The sequence below is a fragment of the Musa acuminata genome, chromosome BXJ2-5 (assembly GCF_036884655.1).
Source record: "Musa acuminata AAA Group cultivar baxijiao chromosome BXJ2-5, Cavendish_Baxijiao_AAA, whole genome shotgun sequence".
Lineage (NCBI taxonomy): Eukaryota > Viridiplantae > Streptophyta > Magnoliopsida > Zingiberales > Musaceae > Musa > Musa acuminata.
In genome coordinates, this window is record NC_088342.1 from 39,385,792 (window position 1) to 39,411,909 (window position 26,118).

The 26,118-nt window shown below is 35.3% G+C and overlaps 2 protein-coding genes across 2 annotated transcripts; both read right to left on the bottom strand.

Moving 5' to 3' along the window:
- Positions 1–251: 251 nt before the first annotated feature.
- Positions 252–12,564, bottom strand: LOC135612754 (probable serine acetyltransferase 2). The gene is made up of 10 exons (XM_065109388.1): positions 12,106–12,564; positions 11,308–11,505; positions 11,141–11,200; positions 10,791–10,886; positions 10,654–10,678; positions 5,889–5,983; positions 3,942–4,108; positions 2,156–2,229; positions 2,007–2,066; positions 252–594 (listed from the first exon to the last, which is right to left on the bottom strand). The coding sequence occupies exons 1-10, from the start codon at positions 12,313–12,315 to the stop codon at positions 548–550; spliced, it is 1,032 nt and encodes a 343-aa protein (XP_064965460.1). The 5' UTR covers positions 12,316–12,564; the 3' UTR covers positions 252–547.
- Positions 12,565–13,317: 753 nt separating this feature from the next.
- On the bottom strand, positions 13,318–25,839 carry LOC135612755 (uncharacterized). Its single transcript, XM_065109389.1, has 10 exons — positions 25,683–25,839; positions 25,520–25,578; positions 25,410–25,450; positions 24,369–24,400; positions 23,210–23,238; positions 17,585–17,621; positions 16,309–16,365; positions 15,901–15,977; positions 13,860–13,933; positions 13,318–13,615 (listed from the first exon to the last, which is right to left on the bottom strand). Exons 1-10 carry the CDS (start codon positions 25,764–25,766, stop codon positions 13,596–13,598), a joined length of 510 nt encoding a protein of 169 aa, XP_064965461.1. The 5' UTR covers positions 25,767–25,839; the 3' UTR covers positions 13,318–13,595.
- Between the last annotated feature and the right edge of the window lie 279 nt (positions 25,840–26,118).

Consider the following 26,118-nt stretch of genomic DNA (forward strand, 5'->3'; position numbering starts at 1 on the left):
TATATATATATATTCACACACGCACACGCGCGCGCACACACATATATATATATATATTCACACACACACACACATACACACAGTTCTTATAGATACCATTCTTCTCTTCACCATAAGATTTATACAAACAAATAAATAAATCAAGAAATGAATGGCTTGATCGTACCATGCCATAGTCAGCTTATATAACTTGTTTTCAACCTCGTATCGAACTAATCTGCACTCTGAGACAGGTTATTACCGTTTTCACGGGAGAAACATGCATGGCACAATCATATATTACCTTGAACAACGTAGGATCTATTTTAACTAATAGCAATAACATTGCTGCCTGAACATTGTGAACTATCAATTACATTGTTTTCAGCGTCAGAGCTCATGGAAGACAAGCAAGCAACCACTCTGCTGCTTCCTCAGCACAACAGCCAATGAGAAGTAACTACGCCAAGCCAAGCTTGCAATTCTGGGAGAGAGCAACATATCCCCTGTAAGATTTATACAAGGGGCTGTACTCCTCCCTTGATCTCTGGCTGGAAATATTGGTCTGTCACAAAGGCATTTCCACTTGGCTTTTTCTTCCGGAGCAATGGATCCCTGCCAATAAGTGAAAGCAAGCAAACAATAATAGTTATGCAAAATGAACATATAGCTTTTTCTTGTGATAATAGTTCAAATATGTTAACTAGGTCAAACAAATATTATAACTTCCATGTCTTCAACGAAGCTTAAATCATGGATCGTGCAACTAGCTGTTACAAAACCCTATTGACAGATCCTGATTGCAGATGGTAATCGGCTGTAAGGATTGATCCTGAACGTCTTGGCTGATTTATGGCCTATCCTGAACAATCCAGGCAGTCCAATGAGGTTAGAACTTGTCATGTTTATGTGCCATCCCGATCTAGTTTTTGGTTTATCCTGTATATTTTTCTATGATTTCCAAATTATGATTGTTTCCTATATGGTCTAGAATCTTATGTGATGCTAAATTTGATCGTGTTATGATTGATACTTATTCTGGAAAGCATGATAAGATGCACTACTTATTAAGCTATAACCTGCTGTGGCATCACAAGGTTATTCACATGTTTCCTATAATTAAAAATGATTAATACTATGAAAGCTTATACTCTCCGTACATTATAAATTCTGAATAAGCATTCATGGTTGTTTAGATTACTGGTTTTGTTCTGTGTTTCAATTCTATTCATTACAATACATTAAAATGAGATCACATGATGGAAGTGTTTCTACTGCCTCGGCATGAGATGTAAGGCCAGATACACCTGGGGCATGTATGCTTCACTTCTCATAATATATGGTAATATAGATGTAAACAAACATTTGCTGCCAAGCACACAATTATCAAGCAAAAAAAAAGTTCAGACATGTTACATCCGAATGAAGTATGAAAAGTAACTTAGGATGTCATTGGAACAACTTAAGTTAGGATGTCAACACAATTTTCAAAAGGAGAGATTCATCTGCAAGTTGTATCTGATTACAATCCATAAATCATTAGGAAAACTTTGGGTAAAAATTGGAGTCTGATTGTGCAATTGTTATGGAATAAAAATTAAATAATAAGCATTTCCTGATCTATGAAACAGGTTTCCATAAAAATTTTACATATTCATGCTATAAACAAGACCACAGTAAGGTAAGTTTGCTGCATCACACTAAATGGACAGGACCAGAAAATTTGATCAAAATGTCTACGCAAAAAAAAAAATGCACCAATGCAGATGTAATGTTATTAGTAAAACTGTCAGGTTCTCCAAAGCAGTCATTTCTCTGTCATAAAAACTCAATCTACGAAGATACCTCTTACTTCATGAGTAACAACGTTTCATGTAACAGACATCAATATGTCATGATGATCATATCACTTCAGTTTTGAACAAGTTCTGTAATATAAAAACTTCAGTTTTTACTCGACACAAGCAGAAAGATGCAAGTACAATATTAATAATAAAGCACACTACAATCTGAAGGAAAAAAAATACCATTATTCAGTCCATCACTGGAACTGGCAGCTACATGTTCGAAATAATCTTTGCCAGCATCTGCAGTTAGAGAAAGTAACATCACCATTATAACACAGAATTGGGTTCAGCTTCTTCGAAAACCAAAGAATGCATTTTTTATTTATTACCATGCTTCATTGTTAGAGATGGTTCTTCATCCTCTATATACCCAACAATTTTTGCTGGATTCCCCACAGCCATGCTTAAGATCATGAGAACCAGAAGGTATCAAGTTTTCAAGTAACATTAAGCTAGATACATTAAAAAAAAAAAAAACAGTGCAACCAAACTAATTTTATGTTGCATATTCTCAAAATAAGATTGTTGACACGGTAACATTGACATGCAGCATTTGTTAAACACACTTTGAACATATCAACCTTATATTTCTGGCAATTGCTACTTGTAAGGCCAAAAATATACATAATATACAAGTTGTAGCCAAGAAATGCAAATCATTGTCATGCAAATGAATAACCAACTGAATTCCAATATCTGTAATAGCAGTTAGTCATAAGTGAATGAGAAAAAGTAGTAAAGTACAACTAGTTTTTTTCTGTAGGTCAAGTACACAACCAGTGAGCATTCAAATCAAGTCAATCTACCAGCTAATTGCCATCTCGAAAGACAAACAAAATTTGCCTCTGAGATAAGAAATCAAAAGTTTCAACTATCATAATTTTGCTTTATATGTCCATCTACTGGATAAATGTTATTTATTATAAATTTGGATCCGACTAGAAAACTTTATGAAAGTATATTTCTTATCCAACAATCACCTAGAACTTGATGGAACATTTGACAATGATGCATATCAGATTGACAAGTTCCAATTCAGAATCCGATGCATGGTCAAACCTCAAAATTCATGTGCAGGTTGGATGGCTATGTTGGAAACCAATTAGCAATAGAAGAAACACCATAATTGAAATTCCAGAAGGGAACAACATTTATATGGATACATGTCCCACCTACTTATCCTCACTGCTTTCCAATGACATCATTTGTCCTGATTGAAAATTAAGAATGTGAATTCTTGATTTTTTTGGCTAGATCAAAGTTTGCACAAGGCCCATGACTTTCATAATAATTCCAAATATTTTACTTATTTAAATGCTGAAAATTTCATCAAATAAAATATTCTGTTTGCCTCAAATTTTTTTCCAAACATTAAATGCATTAAAAGCATGACAACCTTAGAGGATATTACTGATATAAATGTTTATTCAGAAAGTTAAAAAAAAACTAAATATAAAAAGAGACATGCAAATCATGTATACAATACTAATACGATCCACAAAAGAATTCAAAACCAAAATAAAGCAAGCAACTAAATGGGAAAACTTTATGTGCTATTAATAGGACATTTTTCACAGATACCTCCCTAAAGGTTTTTTTTAATAGTATTAGTATCTGACCATGAAGGGCTAACTAAAAGTATTCCTATTTTTGATGGGTAAATTTGAATCTGAGCATTTACAGACACAAATGAAGTTCTACCTAACAAATGAATGATTTAATATGTTGTTAATATAACTCATAAATTTTATTGCTCACCAACAGCAATGTATGAATCCATCAAAAAATTTTGAACAATGCTTTGGCATTTATTCTGTCAATTCCTGAAGTATCATTCCCTCTGCCTTTCGAACTTTAAGCTCTCAAATGAAATACACATCAATCAACAAATATAACAATGTAAATATGACATACCATGTAGTGAAACAAAATTGAACAAGACAAATGAGCAAAAGGTTCATTACTAACAACACTTAAGTCAATTTGTTGCCTGGAATAGACTGAAGAAAAAAATAAAACTAAATTAGAACAAAAATTCCCTTCTAAACAATTACAATATTATTAATTGCTTAAAGAAGGTAATTAAAGACATCCACATTGAATGAAGCAGGAAACCTGTGCGCAGGTACATCCTTCAACACAAGAGAACCAGCAGCAATCATAGCACCTTCACCAATGACAATATTCCCTAGAACCGTTGCACTAGCTCCAATTAAAGCACCTTGACCTATTTTGGGATGACGATCACCAACTTCTTTACCAGTTCCCCCTAATGTAACACCCTGAAACCAGATAAGCAGTAGATTAATAAATTAATTTACAGATAGCCTTCAACAGAACTAAACTATTTTAAGCATAAGCAGATTAGTAACAACTATAAAGAGAGAGAACATAATAATTAAAAATGAACCAGTAATAACAAACACTCAAAACTGTAGTCTTTTGGTATGTGAGTGGCAACTTCCATTTAGCCTCAAACCATTACATCTGATCAACTAATCACATATATTTCCTCTTCATATTGGCAGCCAGAAGCAAGTTTTTCAAATTCTTCCTGTGATTTCATGACCAAAAAATAGATGACAAATGCCTTCAGTACATTCCTTGCAGGAAAAACACGCTGAATGAATCTGCATAAACATTTTCCTCAACCTAAGAAAGCAAATTCCTTCTTCTAATTGCCAACCAAAGAATGAATGCATGCCTTGGAGCTTTCTTACTAAACAGAACCATCTTATGCCACTTACAAGCTCCCAGATTTTTACGACAAAAAAATATATGACATATGCCTTCAGTACATTCCTCGCAGGAAAAACTAGCTGACTGAATCTGCATAAACATTTTCCTCAACCTAAGTACACAAATTTCTTCCTCTAATTGCCAACAAAAGAATGAATGCATGCCTTGGAGCCTTCATACTAAACAGAACCATCTTATGCCACTTACAAGCTCCCAGAATTCTTAGTACTAAAATTATATTTTTTGGTCATCGAAAGGGTTTCATCATCAGTTTGTTTATATCAATAAACTCTAATCACCTTCCAAATGGGCTCAATATTTTGGCTCACTGCAGGAAGAACCAATAATCACATCCTTAATCTATCCATGCTCGGGAACATCCTAACTCTTACCCCTTTCCTTGTTTGTTCTGCATAGCAAAGGGCCTACAGTTAACCCAGTTATCCTGCCCAAAAAGCTATTTTCCATTTCCAAGTTCAAAATCAAATTATAATTTAACAGTCTCCAAGTTTTTAACAGACATGCCCGACTGCAATCATATGGTGGTTTGATGGACCATATTCTTTTTCTTCTCAAATAATATTATCAATGCATGTTACACAAAAACACCGAGTTCTATTGATTACATTTTATTAGGCACATCTTATTTCTCTCTTCGTCACATTTTATGGTTTAACATCTTATATTTCAAAGTTGAAAGAATTAGTCCGCTCAAAGAAAAGATCCAAGTACAAAGTTAAATCATAGGCATCATTCAGTACCTATATTTTTCAGGTGTAATATTCTAGGTTCTTGCTTCTCATCACATTTGATCAAAGATTCTACCATATAATGATAAAATTCTTGGTCATCATACTGGAATAAAGCCATAGGATATTTGAGCAAGCCTAAGCACCTAAATGTGTCAACTTGATGTGAGAAGATTAATTTTTACATGGTATAAAGTCGATAAACGTATTGAGAAAATTACTAAAAAAAATGAAGAAAAATTGCATTCGATGTAAATGAACAACGTGAGGAAAAGGTTTGCACTTGAGTCACCAAAAGAACAAGCTTCTTTAAATTGTTGCTAAATCAAGCTACAACATTGTCATCTAGTTTTGATCCTGGAACAAACTTTGCATTACCACAACAGAATTATAATACTTTTTGCCTGAGACTTAGATCCTAAAGTTCTCCAAGTTACATATCAGTCTATTTAGAATGAGCAGCTTGACAACCACATGCAGAAGTAGAGAGGCATCACTCAGAAGATAAGCAAAATTGTTTTGCCTAATACATCAATCAACACAAGCTAGCGAATGGGCGGAATTGCACACTTGCCTGCATTAAAGAAACCCAGTTTCCTACAACAGCAGTTTCCCCAATGACTAAACCTGTTCCATGATCCAATAATATTCCCTCACCAATTCTTGCAGCTGAAAAAAAATAAGTATGGAAACTGGGTCACGTGCAGCTAAAAGAACTGTGTTTTTTAAGCAAAGTTCCGAGAAATCAAAGGAAATATAAATACAAGAAACATCCATCACATATAGCATAAAGCAAAGTTGTCTGGAGTTCCTTGATGTAAACATAAAAAGCCATAATACCAGATAAGCTACAATATGTTTAAAAGGAATAATTTACAAATTCCACTTCCATTACACACATGGTACCTAAGCTCAGTTTTCTAGTTGAATATTAGGCAACTCATCTATAAGAGAACTCTGTATCGGATAAAGTCAACAAATTTAACTCAACAATAGAGATACATTTGATATCCTCTTATCTTTTGTTGTGTCATAACAAGTGTATTTCCATCATTTGATCCAAAGTAAATGAATTTACACAAAGCATTATCAGAATACATATCATCAAATATTTTTTCTGTTATGAAAACAAACATAACCCCAAATAGTCGGAGCATCACGGCTTGGTTGTTGTTGTACAGAAAATATAAAATGGTGAAATTGTTGAGATTTATATCTTCCACAGCATAACGGCTTTATGTTGTTCGCTGCAAACAGAAGTTGTTCGACGTGTCACGAGGGCAAGTCGTTCACCATCGCTAGCTAGCAATAGGTTTCTCATGGGGGGTGGGGTTAAGCTATCAATCATCTGGTTCAATCAAACCAGTATCATCTGGTTCAATCAATCCAATGTTTAAGCACATGCCTGAGCCACCCAATGTCTAGGGTTTGGCGCGCATCTGGGCTGTGCCCAGTTGAAGGCACCTGCCTAGTGCACCATCAAGGGGCCCAAGCAAGGAAAGACTCAAGCATCTAGGAGAGCGCCCAAGCACACAGTGACTTCCCTGATTCACATTTTTACTTATAGTTTCTAATAATGTCTTGTTAGGTCTCCATCTACCTCTTTTAACACCACTACACTAGTCACATCGTCTAATCGATTCTTCCTACTAATCTAGTAACTTACACATCTACTTTGGTATTACCATCTTAAGCAATACAAATTTTTTTGTATATGTAATTTCTTAACCACCCAACATTCAAATCTACAAAACATTATTGGTCTAATGTTGTCTTATAAAAAGTTTCTTATAATCTAAAGTCCAAACCAGTGTTCACAGAATGTCCCAATGTCACTCCAATCAACCACGTAGCTTGTACTTTATATATTGAATGATTGATTCAGGATAGGAACGTCTTGTCCATTCATCCAACTACATTCTTGCTCTCCTTTTAGTTACCGAAATTACATCCTATATGTTTAAGTCTTAATTCTACTTTATTTAAAACATTTAATTTATAAAATTTGTCTCATAACTCAAGTATTAAATCAGTTTCATTTAAAATCTCATCAAATGAAACAATATCACCGGCAAATAACAGCGATTTAAAAAGCACTAGGTGCCAAGGTTCCAAAACGTCTGAGGCGCTAGGCGCTCGCCCAAGCAAAGAGAGACACTCTGAAATATTAAAATATAAAATATAAAATATAATATAATTAAAAATATAATTATTTAAATAAAAATATGATATTAATTAAAAATATACTGTTAACAGTATATTACTTATTGTTAATAGTAGTTAAAGGAGAGAAAAGAGCTGTTAATAGTGACAAAAGGGATAAAAGGGTCAGTAACCGTGGAAACCGACAGAAAGTGACAACAACAGTGGTGAAAAGGCAACGGTGAGAAGATGACAACAACAACAACAAAGGATTAGTTTAAGACATCTACGGCAATGCTGCGAATGGCAGTAGCAGCAACGCCAAAAGCCGCAAACAGCAACAACGATGACAACAGAAGTTACAGACAACAACAGTGGCAACGACGGAGGCTGCGGACAATAGTAGCGGCAGGAGCGGAAGCTCCAAAGGGCATTCGTCGGTGGCAAAGGAACCTGCAGTCCTCTTCCTCGACAATGGAAGGAACTGCACACGGAGCGACAGCGAACGGAAGCTATGGGCTCTTGCTAGGTTGTCAGACTCGTCCGTCGACGACAGAGGAAGGCTCGGTCCATTGCGTCTACGGCAAAGGCAAAAGCAGTGCTAGGGTTGGCTTGGGGTCGTGCAAGCATGAAGGGTGGGGTAAGAAACTGCATAAAGTCTGGTTCGATTCGCTTATTTGAACCAGACACTCGCCCGAAGTGCTCGACGCCTAGGTTCCAACGAGCACCCAAGCAGCGCCTTATTGAAGTGTGCCGCCTGGTCCACACATGAGACGCTCGAGCCTCACCTCACCTAAGTCTACACATGAGGTGCTTGGGCCTGGCCTCGTCTCGCCCGAGTGCCCAAGCACCCATCTAAATCATTGGCAAATAATATACACCACAATGGTCTATCCTATAAATAACAAATTTATCTATTGCCAAAATGATAAGGACTAAAAGTAAATCCTTGATATAATTCTATGGTAATACGAAATTAGTTAGATACATATTTCTTTTCTAAAACCCATGAACTTTATTGTAGGCTTTTCTTAAGCCTATAAAAGCAGCCTATGAATCTTTATTCTTCTTTCTATACTTTCTCATTGATTATCTTATTAAATAAATAGTTCTCATTTCAAATATAAAACTAGATTGATTCTTGGAAATATTAGTTTCATATCCTAACTCTTCTACAATTAGAGACACCTTGCATGTCATCCTTATTTTTACAAATTAGTACTAGAAAGTTTTTCCTCTATTTATCATGCATCTTTCTAATACTTCAAATTTTGTTTAATAAATTAGTCAACGAAACTATCACTTTATCTCTAAACTAGCACTCTAATAGGAATGTCATCAGGTACACTCTTATGTATTTTAATCCTTCTCAAAGTTCCCTTAATCTCATTTGCTCTAATTTTGTGGACAATTATATGATTACTAAACCGACTACTATTTCTATCTCTAAAGCTAAGTTGTTTGTAGAATGCAGATTAAATATTTTAAATAATTTCTCCATCAATCCTTAGGTTCTATATCATTAACAAGTATTTTTAATTTTCATCTTTTATACACCTAATATTACTTAAATCTTTGCCTTTTCTCTATTTTCAGAGATTCAGAAATATCATTTTCCCCATCCTTAATATCTAGCTTATTATAAAAATTAACATGTGACTTATATTCTATCATACTAAAAGTTTCTTGTACTCCTTTTTTAGTTGTTATATATTTTAAAAACTTTTCCTAGGTTATATAGTTCTATAAACAAGATCTTTTAATAGTTGTGTTTTTAAATTTCCTTACACCACCACCATCTCTTAAAGCTACACGTCTACCTTTAGATTCTCCAAGAATCTCCTTTATCACACTTGTATTCTTAGCAGCTAACTGATATCCAATGTTTTCAGACAATAATAGATTAATAAAAAAAACATAATCAGGTGGCATTGTTCAACTTAAGCCACTCATATCTAATTGCTAACTCGTGTTTGGCATTAAACAGAAACTATACCATAGGATAAATAGCATAGCAAATAAGAATGTCTATCAATTTAAGCATTTCCCATCCAATATCACTTAGTAAAGCTTCACATAACATAGCATCACTAGTGATAGTAACACTAGTGTGGATGAACATGGTTTCACCAAGAAAATGAAGTAACAAAGGTTATCTGAATCAAGGATTTTAATTTTGAAAGATACTGCCGGTACCGAGCGATACGTACCAGTCCTCCAGTAGACCGGTATGCGGACCGCCCGCTACTAGGCGGTACTGTCGATTGGGGACGGTACTGTCGATTGGGGCTATTTCTGCCATGTTACCGCCTGAAATCGATCGGTAACGATCGATTTCGACCGTCAAAGAAGAGAGGGAACCTAGAGATCCAGCGCTGCTCTCCCTCGATAGACGCCGCAGATGAGATGACGCCTCCTCCTCGTCTGAGGCGATAAGGCCTCAACATCGTCGGCGACGAGGCCTCAGCGTCGTCAGCGACTTCTCATCTGTGCGGGGAGAAGAAGCACGTCGCCGAGGCTTCGCGGGGAGAAGAAACGAGGCGATGTCGCCTCGACGACATCACCCTTTTTCTTATTTTTTAACTTACTATATATACATATATATACATATATATATACATATACATACATATATTTACATATACATACATATATATATACATATACATATACATATACATACACATACATATACATACACATATATATATATATATATATATATATATATATATATATATATATATATATATATATATGTGTGTGTGTGTGTGTGTGTGTGTGTGTGTGCCGAGCGTATGCATACTGCTCGGTACGCTCGTATCGTACCATATCGAGCTGATCTCGATACTCTGGTACGGTACGAAATTACGAAGCCTGATATGAATCACCTTAACAGGGTGGCAAAGATTGCCAAATAAAGCAAAAAGGAGAAGAAGAAAGGAGATGTAAATCACCTTAATGGAAAACAAAAATGAAATAAAAAATAAACAAAAAAGAGGGGAACAAAAGGTAGAGAATACAAGAAAAAACACAGGATAATGTTAAGCATAAAAATTATAAATTGAAAAGAAAATAAAAGAACCAACATAGATCTAGGTAAGAAATCTAATCTTCATAACCCCTAATAATTGCAAATAATTAAAAGAAATAAATGAAATGGCTTCCACAAAATAATCTTAAAAATTGATCAGTACCTGGGTGTATATCCACAGCAAAAACCTAGAGGAGGACAACACATCCAAAAGAAATTTATTAGGAGGGCAAACCATAATAACATCTTGGGTATCAATAATGCATCTAAAAGAATATAGTAATAGGTAGTATGAATCACCTCACTAATTCGACTTTGCAATGCCAAGGCTAGAATTTTGCGCCCTTGGTTCCATAAAGCATGTGCTATCCGATATGATTGCAAAGAATGGTAGCCCTGAAAGTGAATTAGCAAGCATCAAAGTCATTAATGCAATATATTGATAAAGAAAAGTACTTAGTACAGTAGAACAAACAAAATTACATGGCTGTATATCAGCCTGTGTTCAAAACCAGATAAAGCAAAACACAACAAAAGGCACAAAAACAAAATGACAAAGAACAACCCATTAATCATTAAACCAATATATGTGGTTTACTCTTCTTTACTTCCTGAAAATTCTTCACTTATACAATAGAAGAACATTCTACCTTAAGGTACAATAATGCCCAGCTGTATGATGCACAAGCAGGATCCCTGTCCTTGAATGCCTACAAGGAAAAATCACAGCTATTTATTGTCAGCAAAACATTTCTCACATGGTCACATAAACAAAAAGACGAACTTAGATGCTTCCATCACACCATAAAGGGATCACCTGAGCATCTAGGCGAATTGAACGTTGAATACCTCGATCATTCATCATGACATCATCAAAAATATCCATTAGTTGAGTAGCCAAAAGTGTCGCATTCTGAAGTCTATTGGCAAGCACAAAACCCAAAGAACGCTCCAAACAATCATGGGACAAGACACTAGCATACAAGAAACTGCTCAAAATTTGCTCCTTGTCGGCCTGAAATTTTTCAAAACAAACTCATAATTGTGACAAGGACAGTTTGATATTATCAATGCACCACAGGAACATATATAAGAACCATAAGAAGAATATTCAGTGAGTACAGATGAAACAGAAGCTAGAAGCATAAGAAGATTCTTGCCCAAGAAACAAACTAGTGTGCTCACAGTTAAACACATACGTTTAGAGTTATGACAGCAGTAGATGGATTCCGTTCACCTTTAACGTCATGGGATTCAACAGACTGAAAAGGAACGACAATTGGAACTTAGGGAGCCGCTCACCAACTAGTTCACTGGTCATGACAATATACAATCATGATTACTTGCTGAACCCAGAAAGGACTCAACACACAATGCAATACGTGGACTTGGGATCATTTTTCCATTTAAAAAACAATTCCTTTAACAAAATCAACCCTTAGGACGAAGATAAGATAGTGAGTTCACTGGTCCAAATGAACTGAAATCGCGTAAATCAGAAAGTTTAATTTCGAATTCAAAACTCTATTCTCTCTACCCACTTTCAAGTCTAAAACACCGTACCAGACCCCCAAAAAGAAAGGAAAAAAAATAAAAAAGAGCTAATAATTATGACCTCGAATCTGGCGGCGGCCCTCACGGAGTCCCAGATGGGGTCGCCGGCGGTATCAAGAATCGTGCGAGCAATGGAATTCGGCTTGAAAGACCCCATCGCATACATCGGAAACATCATCTCCGTGCGGCATCTTCTTGATGAAACCCTACCCTTGGACTTCAGTTCCTCCCCTTCCTCCACTTCTTGGATAACAACACATCGGCAAGCCATCCTCGGAGACCAATCAGCGACGGAGGCCTCAAGCCCCAAGAACGAAGAAGCGAAGAACAAGGAAGAGCTCGGGCTTACTCCCCCAAATCTCTAGGGTTTCCCCACTAGGGAGGAAGCGGATGGAGATCCAGTCGCGTCGCACCGCACGGCCGCGCGCTTCCGCGAAAGCCGAGGAGGAAAATGAAGCTGCGGGTAATGAAACCGCACCCGACCGACTTCAACTCCCCGACCTTCGTGGTTAAGTGACGTGAATACCCCCGCGCACGGGCCGGGCCCCGGCGCGGTCGATCTTTGACCACGAGCATCTCTTGGCGATAAGAAGCGAAGCGGTTGCATCAGATGTGTCCATCGCGGCTCTTGTGATGGAGAAGTGACGAGGGCCGTCTGATTCCCGAATCTCTGTTGCGCAACCCCACCCGATCTGTGGACAATCATAGGAGGGAAGAAGCCGAAAAGACAAAAGTAGCGGTGTAGAACGCAACAAATACACTAAACTGCAGCCTCACGTCCTCATGCGCACCGCAATCATTCGTGTGAGGGATCAATGGGAAAGGAGAGCCTACTTGCGGGAATCTCTCAACCTTTATCGACAAAGGGAGATTCGTTTAATCGACATAAAGCCCGCGAGCTTGTCGCTTCATCAGAATGAAAGGTAAGCGGGGAGGGAGGAACAATAAGACAAGGGCTGATGGTGGAGGAGGGGACGAGTTGTCTCATATATGTTCCTTTTTCTGATTAGTCCATGGTACCGGCCCCTATCGAGGGATTCCAAGATGCATGATCATGCCAGGAAGAAATTAATGCGAGCCACGGCGTCGCGCCACTGTATGCACAGGTACTTTGGCTATTGATGTAGCGAAGAAAGTTCAGCATCACCATCATCGTTTACGATGGATGGTCGATGGATGACCACTCTGACCTCCGATGAAGAATAGAACACACCCTGCTAACAACAATTCACAATGTCCAACAAGAGTAATAGTCCTTTGGGCCAATTCCAAATAGCAGAAATATAATTGGTCCTTTATCCAAGTGGCGCCACATGGAGTAGATTGTTGATGCCGCAATGAAATAAATACAAGGCCCTAGTTTATAGTTTAGTTTACTACGAGATAAATAAAGGTTTCGACCGCCCACATTACTGTCATCATGTTGACAAACAAGAATCTAAGCTGTGCATTTATATTACACTGTTGGATAAATGATACACAAGAAGTTTACAAGGAGATGCAGTAGATTGAACCACAACCAGCAACTGACCTTCGCCACATCAGCAAGTTTTATATCCGGCAATTGGCGGCTGAGCACAAAAGCACAATGAAACCAATGAGGACGGTGCTATACAATCTAAAGGAAGAAGCTTGGTGCACGATTTCTGTTTTATTTAGCTCACAGTAAATTTCATTTGTAAGTTTAATACACATACCTAAATAACATTCTTTTCAAGCCCATAAAATTATGAATTTCTAATCTTGGTTGAAATAACAAGAAAACAGATGAATTAGCTGACCTGCATGCTAAATAACAAGAAAAGAATTACTCACTACAGTACACAAACTGGTTGAAATCCAATGTTACTCTGCCTTGCTTGGTTGTATCAAAGGAGTTAAACAAATTACTGCAACAGAAAACAAATGAATTAGCTGACCTGCATGATATAAAATACCACTCCACATGCTATAAACTTATAGCAAAACCTCGCACTGATGGAGCACACACAAAAGAGTCCCATCTAATTAGAAAGAAGCACAGAGAGTGCCACTAGACCCTGGAAGCTTTAACAGCTGACATTAGATGATGAGAGTTATTTTAGAAAAGAAGACATCAACATTAAAATTGAGAAACAGTTCTTTCAAATGAACCAGACTAACGAATAATAATCAATCATGCACATATCTAGGTTAACCTGCTCTCTCTAACAAATGATCATTTCTATTAAAAGCAGAATGAAACTCTATAGTCTCTTTGCAGTCTGCCAGATGCAATATTTTTATATGGTATATATTTTTCGCTTGTTTCGTAAGGCAGCATAGCAACATAGAATTACTTCCACTTGGTTCTTGAGGTGGAACAGTATAAAAAAATGAATCATCAAATATATATATATAGTTGTGAAGGTTCAGGCTTCAAATGGCTTTTAACTTCAGATTCACCAATGGTAGTCTGTTCTTCAGAAATTTGTTTTGTATAGTAATACCTCTCCATTTCATTTTTTTGATTGTTTTGCACATTAGTACCTCAACCTACTAATGACTTCGAATTCAACCAACCACTCTCAGTTTTTCTTTTTCCTTTTTTTTTTGCATTAGTTGTTCTAAAAGTACGTGATTCAAGTAATAACCTCACCCCCTGCCCCAAAAAGCCAATTTGAGTTTTCTGCACATTGGTCTCTCAAATTCAGCTTTTAATAATTTTTTACTTATTAACTAGTTTCTCAAATATTTATTGTCTGTGTAGAAATCACTCAAAATTTTTTCTAGGAAATTATTTGCTTAATATATACATTATTTATATAAGTTATTTCATAGTTATTGTATACATGACACTATAGTATCTTTTGTTTTTCTTGCCATCATTATCCATGTTAGCGTCTATGTTCCTCAATATATTTGCCCCCTCTAATATTGTAAATTTTCTTGTTGAATCTTATAGTTCCTCACATCCTTCATTGTGCATGTTAGTCCTTGGCACAGTAATATTCCTTAGTGTTAATTATGTTAATTCATCAATAAAAGAATACTATGATACCAGGTATACAAGTTCAACCCAGAAAAACAATCCATAAGCCAAACCATTCCAAGTTAACAACATAAATGTCTCCCACCATTTAGCTTTATTGATTCAACAACTTCAGTGCCATTAAATTTTCAATATTATTTTTATGTTACTTTATAGCATAAGTTCATTGTAGCTCCAATTTATCTTTCAAATTTGTTTCAAATGGAAGAAAACAGGCACAGAACTTGCAATTTGATTCATAGACAACACATGCATACAAAAAAACACGTTAAATATAATGCAATAACATTCCTTCAGCAAGATTCTTATACTCCAAATGGCTAATGTGAAACAACAACATTAACCATTTATGCTTGGAACTCAGATTTAAATAACATCTCTAGGTCTTAAAAATTGTCATATATATACATGTATATGTTATCATACATAATTTTTTGTTTGTAGTTGCCAGGATTTAACACATTTCAAATTTTGGACATCATATCTAGGTACAAATGTACTGTACATAACTAGTTCATGAGTTTTCCATTATGCAAGTTCAACATACATGGTAGTCAACTGGTTATCTCCATTATGACATTTAGCAAAGACAGGCAGTGAGCATATTGGAACTTTACATGCACCAAAACAGTAATATATATATATATATATATATATATATATATATATATATATATTTGTCAAATTAAATAAGTCATGCTATCATTAATATTCCAGAATTGATTCATAATTTGGTATACCAAATAAGCAGGACAAACTTTTTTTGCTCAAGAAAAAACAACTTTACTAATGCTAAAAAGATTATCAAACTGCTTAAATTCATAACAGTTACAAGAGTATGCATACCGAGCTGACTGTACAAATATACAAAGCGAGATGAACTCATCCAACCTAACCATTCCCTTCTTGTTCTTATCAAAGCTCTGAAACAAATGATCAAGCAGAAAGTAATATAAAAAATATATATAGCAACAAAATATCAGCGACAAAATATCAACAACAAAATTTCACATCAGTGGCTCAAACTAGACATTCTGCTCCTTAAGAACCTACACACCTAAGACTGTCTACAAATATTTGGTGTCAAAAAATATTAACTGAAAATCTCCTCAACCAAGCAGAGATTTTAAATAAAGCATGTTTTGTACACCACAGACTGTTAAAAAAGAAGTGAAAAAGTATTTGGTGTCAAAAAAATGTTAACTGAAAATATTCTCAACCATTCAAAGATGTTAAATAAAGCATGTTTTGTACCTCACAGACTGTTAAAAAAGAAGGTGAATCAAGGGAGAAGCCAAGTCTGACAAGTCCCTACAAGAATGTTTCAAACAAATGATAACAAACGAACAACAAAATATACATTGTTTCAAGGTGAAAACAACTCGAGAAATAAATGAAATATAATGCTTAAATAGCATGCTGATGAAAGTGTAAATAACTGCAGAGAATGGTCATGAACAGTGTTAATCTTCACTCATTGCATTACTGATAATATGTAAGAGGTTTTGAGATTTGAAAATTTAATATTAAAACATAAAATTTATTGGTCGCATATAACATCTTTATTGATCAATCACACTAAAACTATTTTCCAATCTGTTTCCTCCACGTAAATTCCAAAAGTAGGTATACCTTTGGCCATATGGAGAATAACATGATCAAGACTATCTTGTGAATGTAGCAGGGACTCATCATTGTATGCTTTATTTTTATTTTGATCCTGGTGTCCACTCTATTTTGTTAAACTTAAGCAAGAGAAACATGTCTGGTTGTTATTTAACCGAAAGCATGATGTAGCCTAGAGGATCTTTCTCAAAATAATATCCAGAAATAAAAACTAACAATACTGTAAATCCCAACTATTTGAATAAAAAAATTTCCTGACATTGTGAACTGTCATGGTAATACAAAAAAAATAAAATCTACGACTTGCAAGTTAACCCAAGCATTTACTAAGGTAACTGCTAATTGAAACTGAATTCAGGTAGTAATTAAATAACCACAATAGTACAACTTGGTAATGAGGTTGAAACGAAGTAGCAACTTAGTGATGAGGTCGAAACAATGGCCTTCAAACATGTCACTAAGGATATGGGATATAAATGTCTGTTATTTAATTGATGAGTGAAAGTGAAACAACAGAACTCATAAGTGACAACAAACACAATCCAAATTTTGTATCCTGAAACTTATTTAACCTTGAGTTCTGAAAACTATCAAGTCAAATAGCAGAGGATGCCTGTAACAATTTCAAACATAAACTATGAAATTATTAAGAAAAGTTTGTATACATGAACACAGAAGTAAGTTGCCTGATAGTCAAGACATTAGGAAAGAAGCTAAGTTACAACTCCACAATAAATCAACATAACTCAAGACGGAAAAAAAGAAGATTTTCAAAAACTGATTACTATTTCCTGAGCAAAAAGAAAAGAAGCATACATGCTATAGATTCATAGAAAGTTGTAAGACAACATTAGATGCATATAAAAAGAATGACACTCTGAATAGGAGATTCACAAGAACAAACCTCGTAAACATCATCAGGATTGAGATATCCACGGCCCCTATAAGTCCAAGCAAGAAAAGAAAAATAAGACGAGTAGTTGACCATGAAGTACGGATACAAAAAATAAAATAAAATAGTTCTATTCTTTGTTTCATTAATCATAATTCAATCTTCAATACAAACAATAACATTTAAACCAAGGTTTGAAATATCGTACCGTACCAACGTTTCGACATTCGCTCGATACGGTACGATACAGTATATCGAGCGGTATACCGCTCAATATATATATATATATATATATATATAATTTTTTATATATAAAATATTTTTATAAAAGGCGACGTCGTCGAGGCGAAGCGACGTCGCCTTTAAAAAAAAAAAAAAAAAAAAAAAAAAAAAAAAAAAAAAATATATATATATATATATATATATATATATATATATATACCATCCGATAACGGAAGGTCCGTGTACCGATCACCTGACGGACTGGTACGGGCGGTATTATTCGAAATTGCATACCTTGATTTAAACAGTCTTTATAATTGCATAACCATCCCTATGTGTTGGAAAATATGAAATATGAAGTGTCATTATCAATAAATGAGATAGTAAATTATAATATTCATGTGAAACAAATAGGAAGAGAGGAGAGGATGAGAAAAGAAGTTAGATATGGGAGGACAAAGAGCACTCTCTCTATTTCAAGAGATACTAAGAGCTAATAGCTCGAAACACAAAAGCTTGATAGGGTTTCAAAAACTAGAATGCTCCACCAATCTTACTTCCTTCCCCTTTTATAGATCCCTTGTACATTGAATCCCTCAACCACCTAATTAATGAATCATAATTTACTAAAAGTCAAGCATAAATTACAATACATATTAAATTCATGGTGCATTGTACTTTGGCGATTTTGAATTTTCATAATTATCTCAAGATATGAACCATTTTCCTCAAATTTGATAGGGTTAAGCTTGGAATTCATTGTCTTGGAACTTAGGAACTCACTATGCACTGCATCATCCTCCCCATGTGAGAAAGAACTCGTCCATGAGTTGTCATCATTATTTTCATAGTAAACTGATAAATCCTAAATGTTAAATGTGGAGTGAGTGCGAACGTTAGGAGGAAGTTCAATCTTATAAGCATTGTCATTAATTTTCTTGAGAACTCAGCAGGACCAATTTTCTTCTCTTTGAGTTTATTGTAAGTTCTTGCCGGAAAACATTCTTTTTTCAAGAAGACCCGAACAAAATCTCGTTCTTCAAAGATCTGCACACAACGATGCTTGTTGGCCTTTTTTTTGTAAACTTGGTTGATAGCTTCAAGCTTCTTATTTACTTCTTCATAAATTTTTGTCATGATAATAGCAAAATCCTCTCCCTTTGAACTTGATAAAGGTGATTCAGATACCTTAACAAGATCAAGATAATAAGGTGAAATACGACCATAAACAATCTAAAATGGACTCTTGCTCGTAGAACGATTAACCATAGAGTTAGAAGCAAATTCAGCACGAGGTAGCATGAGATCCCATTGTTTTGATCTTTTTGCAGCAAAGCATCGTAGCAGATTGCCCAAGGTTCTATTGGCAACCTCAGTTTATCCATTTGTTTGAAGATGATACGCACTACTATATAATAGGTTGGTGCCAAATTTCTTCTATAAACTTCTCCAAAAATGAGTAAGAAATTTAATATCTTTATGTGATGTGATAGATTTAAGAATTCCATGAAGTTTGACCACATCATTGAAATAAAGGTTAGCAATATAAGAAGCATCCATAGTCTTTTTGCAAGGAATAAAATGTGCCATTTTGAAAATTTGATCAACAACAACAAAAATAGAATTTGTACCTCTTTGAGTTTTCGATAGATCAATCACGAAATCCATACTAATGTCTTCCCAGGGAGCATTAGGAATTGGTAAAAAAGTATATGCACCAAGATTCTGAGTTTGCCCTTTTGAAGTTTGGCATATTTTGCATCTTTTCACATAATGTGTAACATCTCCGTAGATTGTAGGCCAAAAACATTTCACTTTGATGAGAAATACTATTTTATCTCTCCCAAAATGACCTTCTAATCCACTAAAGTGTAGTTCTTAGATAATATACTATTTTAGAGAACATTTAGAAATACAAAGTTGAATTCCACGAAAGAAAAAACCATCTTCAATAACATAATCTCCATGATGACTCTTCGTGCATAACTCTCATGTTTCTCAAAATCTTCATCATTAGTATTTCTTATTGCATTAAATCCTTTTAGTTGGGCACACATAGTATTAAGAAGTGTCTATCGCCGATAAAGTGCATCTGCAACCTTCTTACATATTCCATTATTATGCTTTAAGACAAAAGTATACTCTTGTAAAAATGTCACCCATCTTGCATGTCACCTATTGTGATTTGCTTGAGAATTTGTATGTTTAAGAGCCTCATGATCAAAATTTAAGATAGATTCTCTTTTGATTAAATAAGGTCTCTAATATTGTTGTGCTTGAACAATAGCATAAAATTCAATATCATAGGTTGAATAGTTCTTTCTTGTATTGTTAAGCTTTTCATTAAAGAATGCAACCGGATGCCCTTCTTGGCTAAGTACTCCACCCATACTCACATGAGAGGCATCACAATCAACTTCAAATATTTTAGAAAATCCGATAATGTAAGAACAGGAGCAATGGATAATTTCACCTTTAGTAGTTCAAAACTATTGTTTGCCTCCGGTGTCCATTGAAATACTTCTTTATTTATGCAATCAGTTAAAGGAGTTGCAATAGTACTGAAATTTTGAATAAATTGACGATAAAAGGATGCCAACCATGAAAACTCCAAACATCTTGTAGGGATGTTGGTGTTGGCAAAGTATGGATAGTTTTAGTCTTCTCAGAATCCACTTGGATACCTACAAGGGTTAAGATGAAGCCTAGAAAAGCTAGGCTAGAGGTCATGAAAGAGCACTTCTTAAAATTTACATATAACTTTTTTACCTTCAAGGTTGATAGGATAGTTCTCAAATATTCAATATGATCAAGTTTATTGAGACTATAAATAATAATATCATCAAAGTAAACAACAACAAACTTCCCAATATAAGAACATAAAATTTGATTCATTACCCGCATGAAGGTGCTCAGAACATTTGAAAGTCCAAATGACATAACTAGTCATTAATATAAACCTTCTCGAGTCTTGGATGCAATTTTCCATTCATTTCATGGTTTAATACGGATTTGTGATAACCACTTCGAAGATCAATTTTAGAAAAAAATTGATATCCTGGTTTAGCACCAGTAAGCATATCAAACATATCCCCCACACATGAAATAGAATATCTGTACTTGATGGTAATTCGATTGATAGCTTGACTGTCAACACACATCCGCCAAGTTCCATATTTCTTTAGAGTTAATAGAGCTAAAATGACGCATGGGCTTAAACTTTCCCCAATATAACCCTTGTGCAGTAGATCCATAACTTATTTATTCAACTCTTCGTATTCTTTTGGAATCATCCAGTAATGAGATTTGTTTGGAATGATTGCTCCTAGAGTTAGATTGATTCGATGTTGAATGTCTTAAAGAGGAGGCAAACCACTAGGAAGTTCTTCAGAGCAGATGTCTTTGAATTCCTCCAAAATTGCTTCTACTTTACCAAGAAATTCTATGGGCTGCATGCATTCTTTAGTACCTGACATAAATACAACTCCACTTTCTTCGCTTTTTCTTGTCAACTTATTTAAAGTAAGGAAGTTGTTTCCTTGCCTTCGGATTAAAGGCTTAGGAGTAAATTCCGCTAGCTTTTGTTCCACGAGAAGAGTTAGCTTTAGTAGAGGAATGTAGAGGAACATTAGAATGCCTCTTTGCTCCACTTTTAGCAAGTTTTGCTTCAACTTTTAGCGCTAATTGATAAGCATCAGATAACTTCCATAGTCGTTACATCTCCACTTCATCTCGAATCATAACTCGTAGGCCATCGACAGATCTTGCAACAAGTTGTTCTTTTGTCTCTTAAGTGTTATTTCGGGTCATCAACTTGTAAAATTCTTCAGTGTAGTTGATGACGGTTTTGCTACCTTGCTGAAGATTGTTATATTGTGAAAAAAGAGTTTGAACATAATTAAATGGAAGAAAATTCTCACAAAGTCAAGATTTCATCTTCTCCCAAGATGAAATCTTCATCTTCTCTTTCCGAAGGCGCATCTCTTGCACCTTGTCCCACCAGATTGAAGCATAACCTTAAAGCCTATAGCAATTAATTTTACTTTTCGGTCTTCAGGTATCTCCTTGTAGTCAAAGAATTTCTCAACGGTACTAAGCTAATCAAGAAACTCTTTAGGTTGAAGTCGACAAAGGAACTCCAGCAAGTCAACCTTGATGTTGTCATTTGCACGAAAAAACCTCTCCATGGATAAGTCTCCTACAACTTATTTAGATGTAAGGGGATTTATATCTTCGAATCCATCACTTGCATAACCATAGCTTAAGCCTCTACAGCCATGGGTTTCTTAATGTTTGAGGCACATGGTAAGCTCTTTAACTTATCAACGTAGTGCTTCAATTTTTGCATCCCTTTTATCTCTATTTGGTTGCATCATTCTTTCGCCGCATCGCCCTTTCTAGTTACCATAAGAATGAAGTACTCCAAGAGCGTAGCAAGGCTCTAATACCAAATGATGTGAAACAAATAAACTAAGAGCTAAACCAAGGCTCTAGTTACCATAAGAATGAAGTACTCCAAGAGGAGAGAGTGAGAAATGAAGTGAGATATAGAAGGATAAAGAGAACTCTCTTCATTTCAAAAGATACTAAGAGCTAATAACTCAAAATACAAAAGTTTGATAAGGTTTCAAAAACTAGAATCCCCCACCAATCTTTCTTCTTTCCCCTTTTATAGATCCCTTATACATTGAATCCCTCAACCACCTAATTAATAAGTCATAATTTGCTATAAATCAAGCACAAATTACAATACATATTAAATTCATGATGCATTGTACTTTGATGGTTTTGAATTTTCATAATTATCTCAAGATACGAACCATTTTCTTGAAATTTGATAGGATTGAACTTGGAATATATTATCTTGGAACTTGGGAGCATTCAATGCTCATTATGCACTGCGTCAAATGCCTAAAAACATAGAGTGCGAAATGATTTTTTTATTTTCCCTCTAAGTTTTCGACCTTGTTGTCTTGTACATGGAAGCTCTTTTACCTTCCAACACGGAAACATCTAAAACCCAAAAGAAATTTACTGGAACAAGCCATTTAAGAGTTTTTCCATTATTGATAATTTGATTAAAGAACTGAATTTCAATTTTTGCACCTAAAACAGCTCAAAGAACATATGTGTAGGTTACCACAGTTCATCATACCTTATTGTACTTAAAACCATATTACTTATTCACCACAGTATAAAGAACCTGACAAGTACAGAAAAAAAGCTATAAACTTTTCTTCTAAAAAAGGCCAGTATTTTGCAGCAAATTAATGGACCCAATAAGAGATCTAGGAGAATCAAAGCAGCTTGCAATATTATTACAATGGGACTGAAAAAATTATAGCATGGTCAGTTAAGGCTTTGCCAACCACAGTACTGAAAAGGGAACAGCATGTAGAAGGGTAAGTACAATACCTTTCAAGAACTGTGAATAAATTTTGGACCTACAAGAGATTTGAAACAATGCCAATCAACACAGAAGCACCAAAGCCAATAAAAATACTTTATGATGTTCCCAAATAATACACAAAAAGGTCATGAGGCATATTTGAGACACAATACATCTTCTGTTAGATATGCAGACTAGACAAGATAATTTAGCCCAAAATAACAATAAATTATGATCACTTATTAGTAGTAAAGAAAATATCGAATAAATAGCAACATCAATGTTTCTAATAATAGACCCAATTTTGATTCAATAAATGAAGATCCGTTGAAGAAAAACTAGTGGATTTATTTTATTGTTGTTTATCATTTCATAATCAAAGGCTTAAAACTTTGATTTGATAATCTGTTGTCATGAACTAAGTTGGAGATTTTCACGAAAATTAATGAAACCATAGCACTCAAAATGTTCATTGAAGTACATGACATTCATTGTCCAGTCAAAACTACAAAAAAATATATATTCACATTAATTGTAAAAGAAAACAATATGAAATGTAAAAAATGATAAGTTAGTAAAGCAGGAAACCAGAGGGCAAGCCTTGGTGCCAAAGTAGCTTAACTGCATCAAGTAACTATCCTCAAACCCCACGTTGGGGAGAGTGTGCATTGGACAAGTTCTTCTTTAGTAAAGCAGGAAAGAGGTAAACCACTCCAAAACAATTTTAATTAGTAAACAAAGCCAGTACACATGATTTTATATAAGTCATGATTTAGTAATCTAGCCCAATAACTCTACTGAAACACCCTGTTAGTTCAAGTTAGGCGAGTGGTAACCATCTGATTTAGAAGTCCTTTCCTAAGGTTTATCAGAAACAGGAATGGTCTCCTTAGATGAGTCAAGCATGTCCTACGGTTCAGATCAAACCATGCCAATGTAGGGAAGCTAATAATTAGAATTAGAAAAAAATTGTTTTAACTATATTTTCCACAAGATACTGTCCCTCTTTGCCTAATGATGCTAAAAATCAGCAAAAGAGGTTTGATACATGTTACGATACATAAAAATAAAACGCATGAACAAAAACATAGGATTGCGGATATAAAGCCTTATGTCCTGTCCAATTTCACATCATAGAAATTCTACCATAAACTTTTTGTAAACTCAACTGATGGAAGAACTAACCTTGAGAAGAAATTTGTTAAGTGCAACAAACTCTGCGAAACAAACATCATGGATTCAATTAATGAAGGAACTTTTTCAAACATCAATATGCCATATCAACATTAAGTGAGCAAGACCATGGAACTTATGGAACATCTTATCAACATTTGAATACAATAAAGAAATTCAGTAGTTTGTACAATTTAGCATACTCAAATATGAAACATCTTATCAACATATGAATATAAAAAATAAATTCAGTAGTTTGTGAAATTTAACATCCTCAAATTCTGAGTAGCCTTGTCAATTGATCAGACATGACCCGATTGAATACAAAATCTGACTCAGCATAACATGAATATGGATCTGACCCTATAACTGATCGATCCAATTCTCCAACCAATAATTAGGCCAGATATGATCAACATTAATCCGATTTGTTCGAAGGCAACTTAAATATATAGTCTTACATATTTTTAAAATGTATACATCAAATAAGTATAGAATTTAATCTGATAGTGGTAAGCTATGGAGCAAAATTGCAAGGTAATGATTTGGGGGTAACAACAAATTGTAACATAACTCTGATTCTCATTCAGATCAACTATGGACATATTTTATTCTGATCCATAACAATCTGATTGTGACATATGCAATCATATTAGATTCATTACAATTCATATTGTACACCGATCAAACTCGATCCTGATTCTAAGAACCCAACAACCACCAAAAATCCTTTCTCACTCATGTACTACAAAGGGTCCTCGGCTACATCCATGTAACTACAAAGTGTCCCTTTACAAGCCATATAAATTGTAAGTGAGACCATATCAGCATTGAAAACACAACTGACTTATGTGTCCTTAAAGATTTTGTGAATAAATTGATAATTAAATGACTAAGCATGATCCCAGAGTTGGTCACTGCAGTATCGAATTAGATGCTAAGCAGTAGAACATCTCATGGAACTAAACAAAATTCTACCCATGGAAATGACCAGTTTAATCAATTCAGAAAAAAAGGCAAAGGAAATTCTACTCGTGCATGGATCAAACCCACCTTCAAAGTTCATAGTCCCATTTCCATCGAAGTCGTACATTCTGCAAATCAAGAAACATCAATACCAAGTCCCAGCGAGGCACTAGAACCAAAGGGGACGAGATGAGGACCTGATCATCTGCTGAACGATGGAGAGGGAGAAGTCGAGGTTTCCGACGGAGAGTGCTCCCTGACCGGCGGTTCATCCAGGATCAAGATTAGGGTACGAAAAAGAAGCGAAAAAGGAGGAGGCGATTGCGGTTTGGGGAGAGAGCGCAGAGGGAGAAGACGGACCTGGAGCTGGAGGGCGGTGATGTTGCCGGAGCGGTTGGAATCGACTCGCTCGAACCACTCCCTGAGAACCGCAGCGTTCTCCATCCCGCTCCCCGAGGACAAGAATACGGGAGAGAGTGGTGATGGGCCGATAGTTATAGGGGACGGTCCAATCTCCTTGGGTTCTTGCCTTGGGTGTCGACCCACGCGCGAATCCTAAAGAAATGTGATCGCGCGCTTATACGTCCCTGATGTTGGTCCTTGTGCGAAGCATAAAGATGTGATGTTGTGCGATTGTTAAAGCGTGGTGGACATACCCAGACAAACATGCGAGGTTGTTTTTGGGGAAAAAAGATTAAAGCTTTCCTTTTAGACAATAAATACGCAAGCTTATTCTTTACCATCACAAATTATTTTAAGTTTAGGATGATTTCTCAAGAAAAGTTATCCTATTTTC

Excerpts from the sequence above, each read along its gene's own strand:
- LOC135612754 (XM_065109388.1), bottom strand. The coding sequence starts at position 12,315 with ATGGCTTGCCGATGTGTTGTTATCCAAGAAGTGGAGGAAGGGGAGGAA. Across the intron at positions 11,201-11,307 it reads CAATTCGCCTAGATGCTCAG|GCATTCAAGGACAGGGATCC; the intron begins GTGATCCCTTTA and ends TTTTCCTTGTAG. Across the intron at positions 10,679-10,790 it reads TGCAAAGTCGAATTAGTGAG|GTTTTTGCTGTGGATATACA; the intron begins GTGATTCATACT and ends GTCCTCCTCTAG.
- LOC135612755 (XM_065109389.1), bottom strand. The coding sequence starts at position 25,766 with ATGGAGAACGCTGCGGTTCTCAGGGAGTGGTTCGAGCGAGTCGATTCC. Across the intron at positions 25,451-25,519 it reads ATCGTTCAGCAGATGATCAG|AATGTACGACTTCGATGGAA; the intron begins GTCCTCATCTCG and ends CTTGATTTGCAG. Across the intron at positions 16,366-17,584 it reads ATCCTGATGATGTTTACGAG|GGACTTGTCAGACTTGGCTT; the intron begins GTTTGTTCTTGT and ends ACATTCTTGTAG.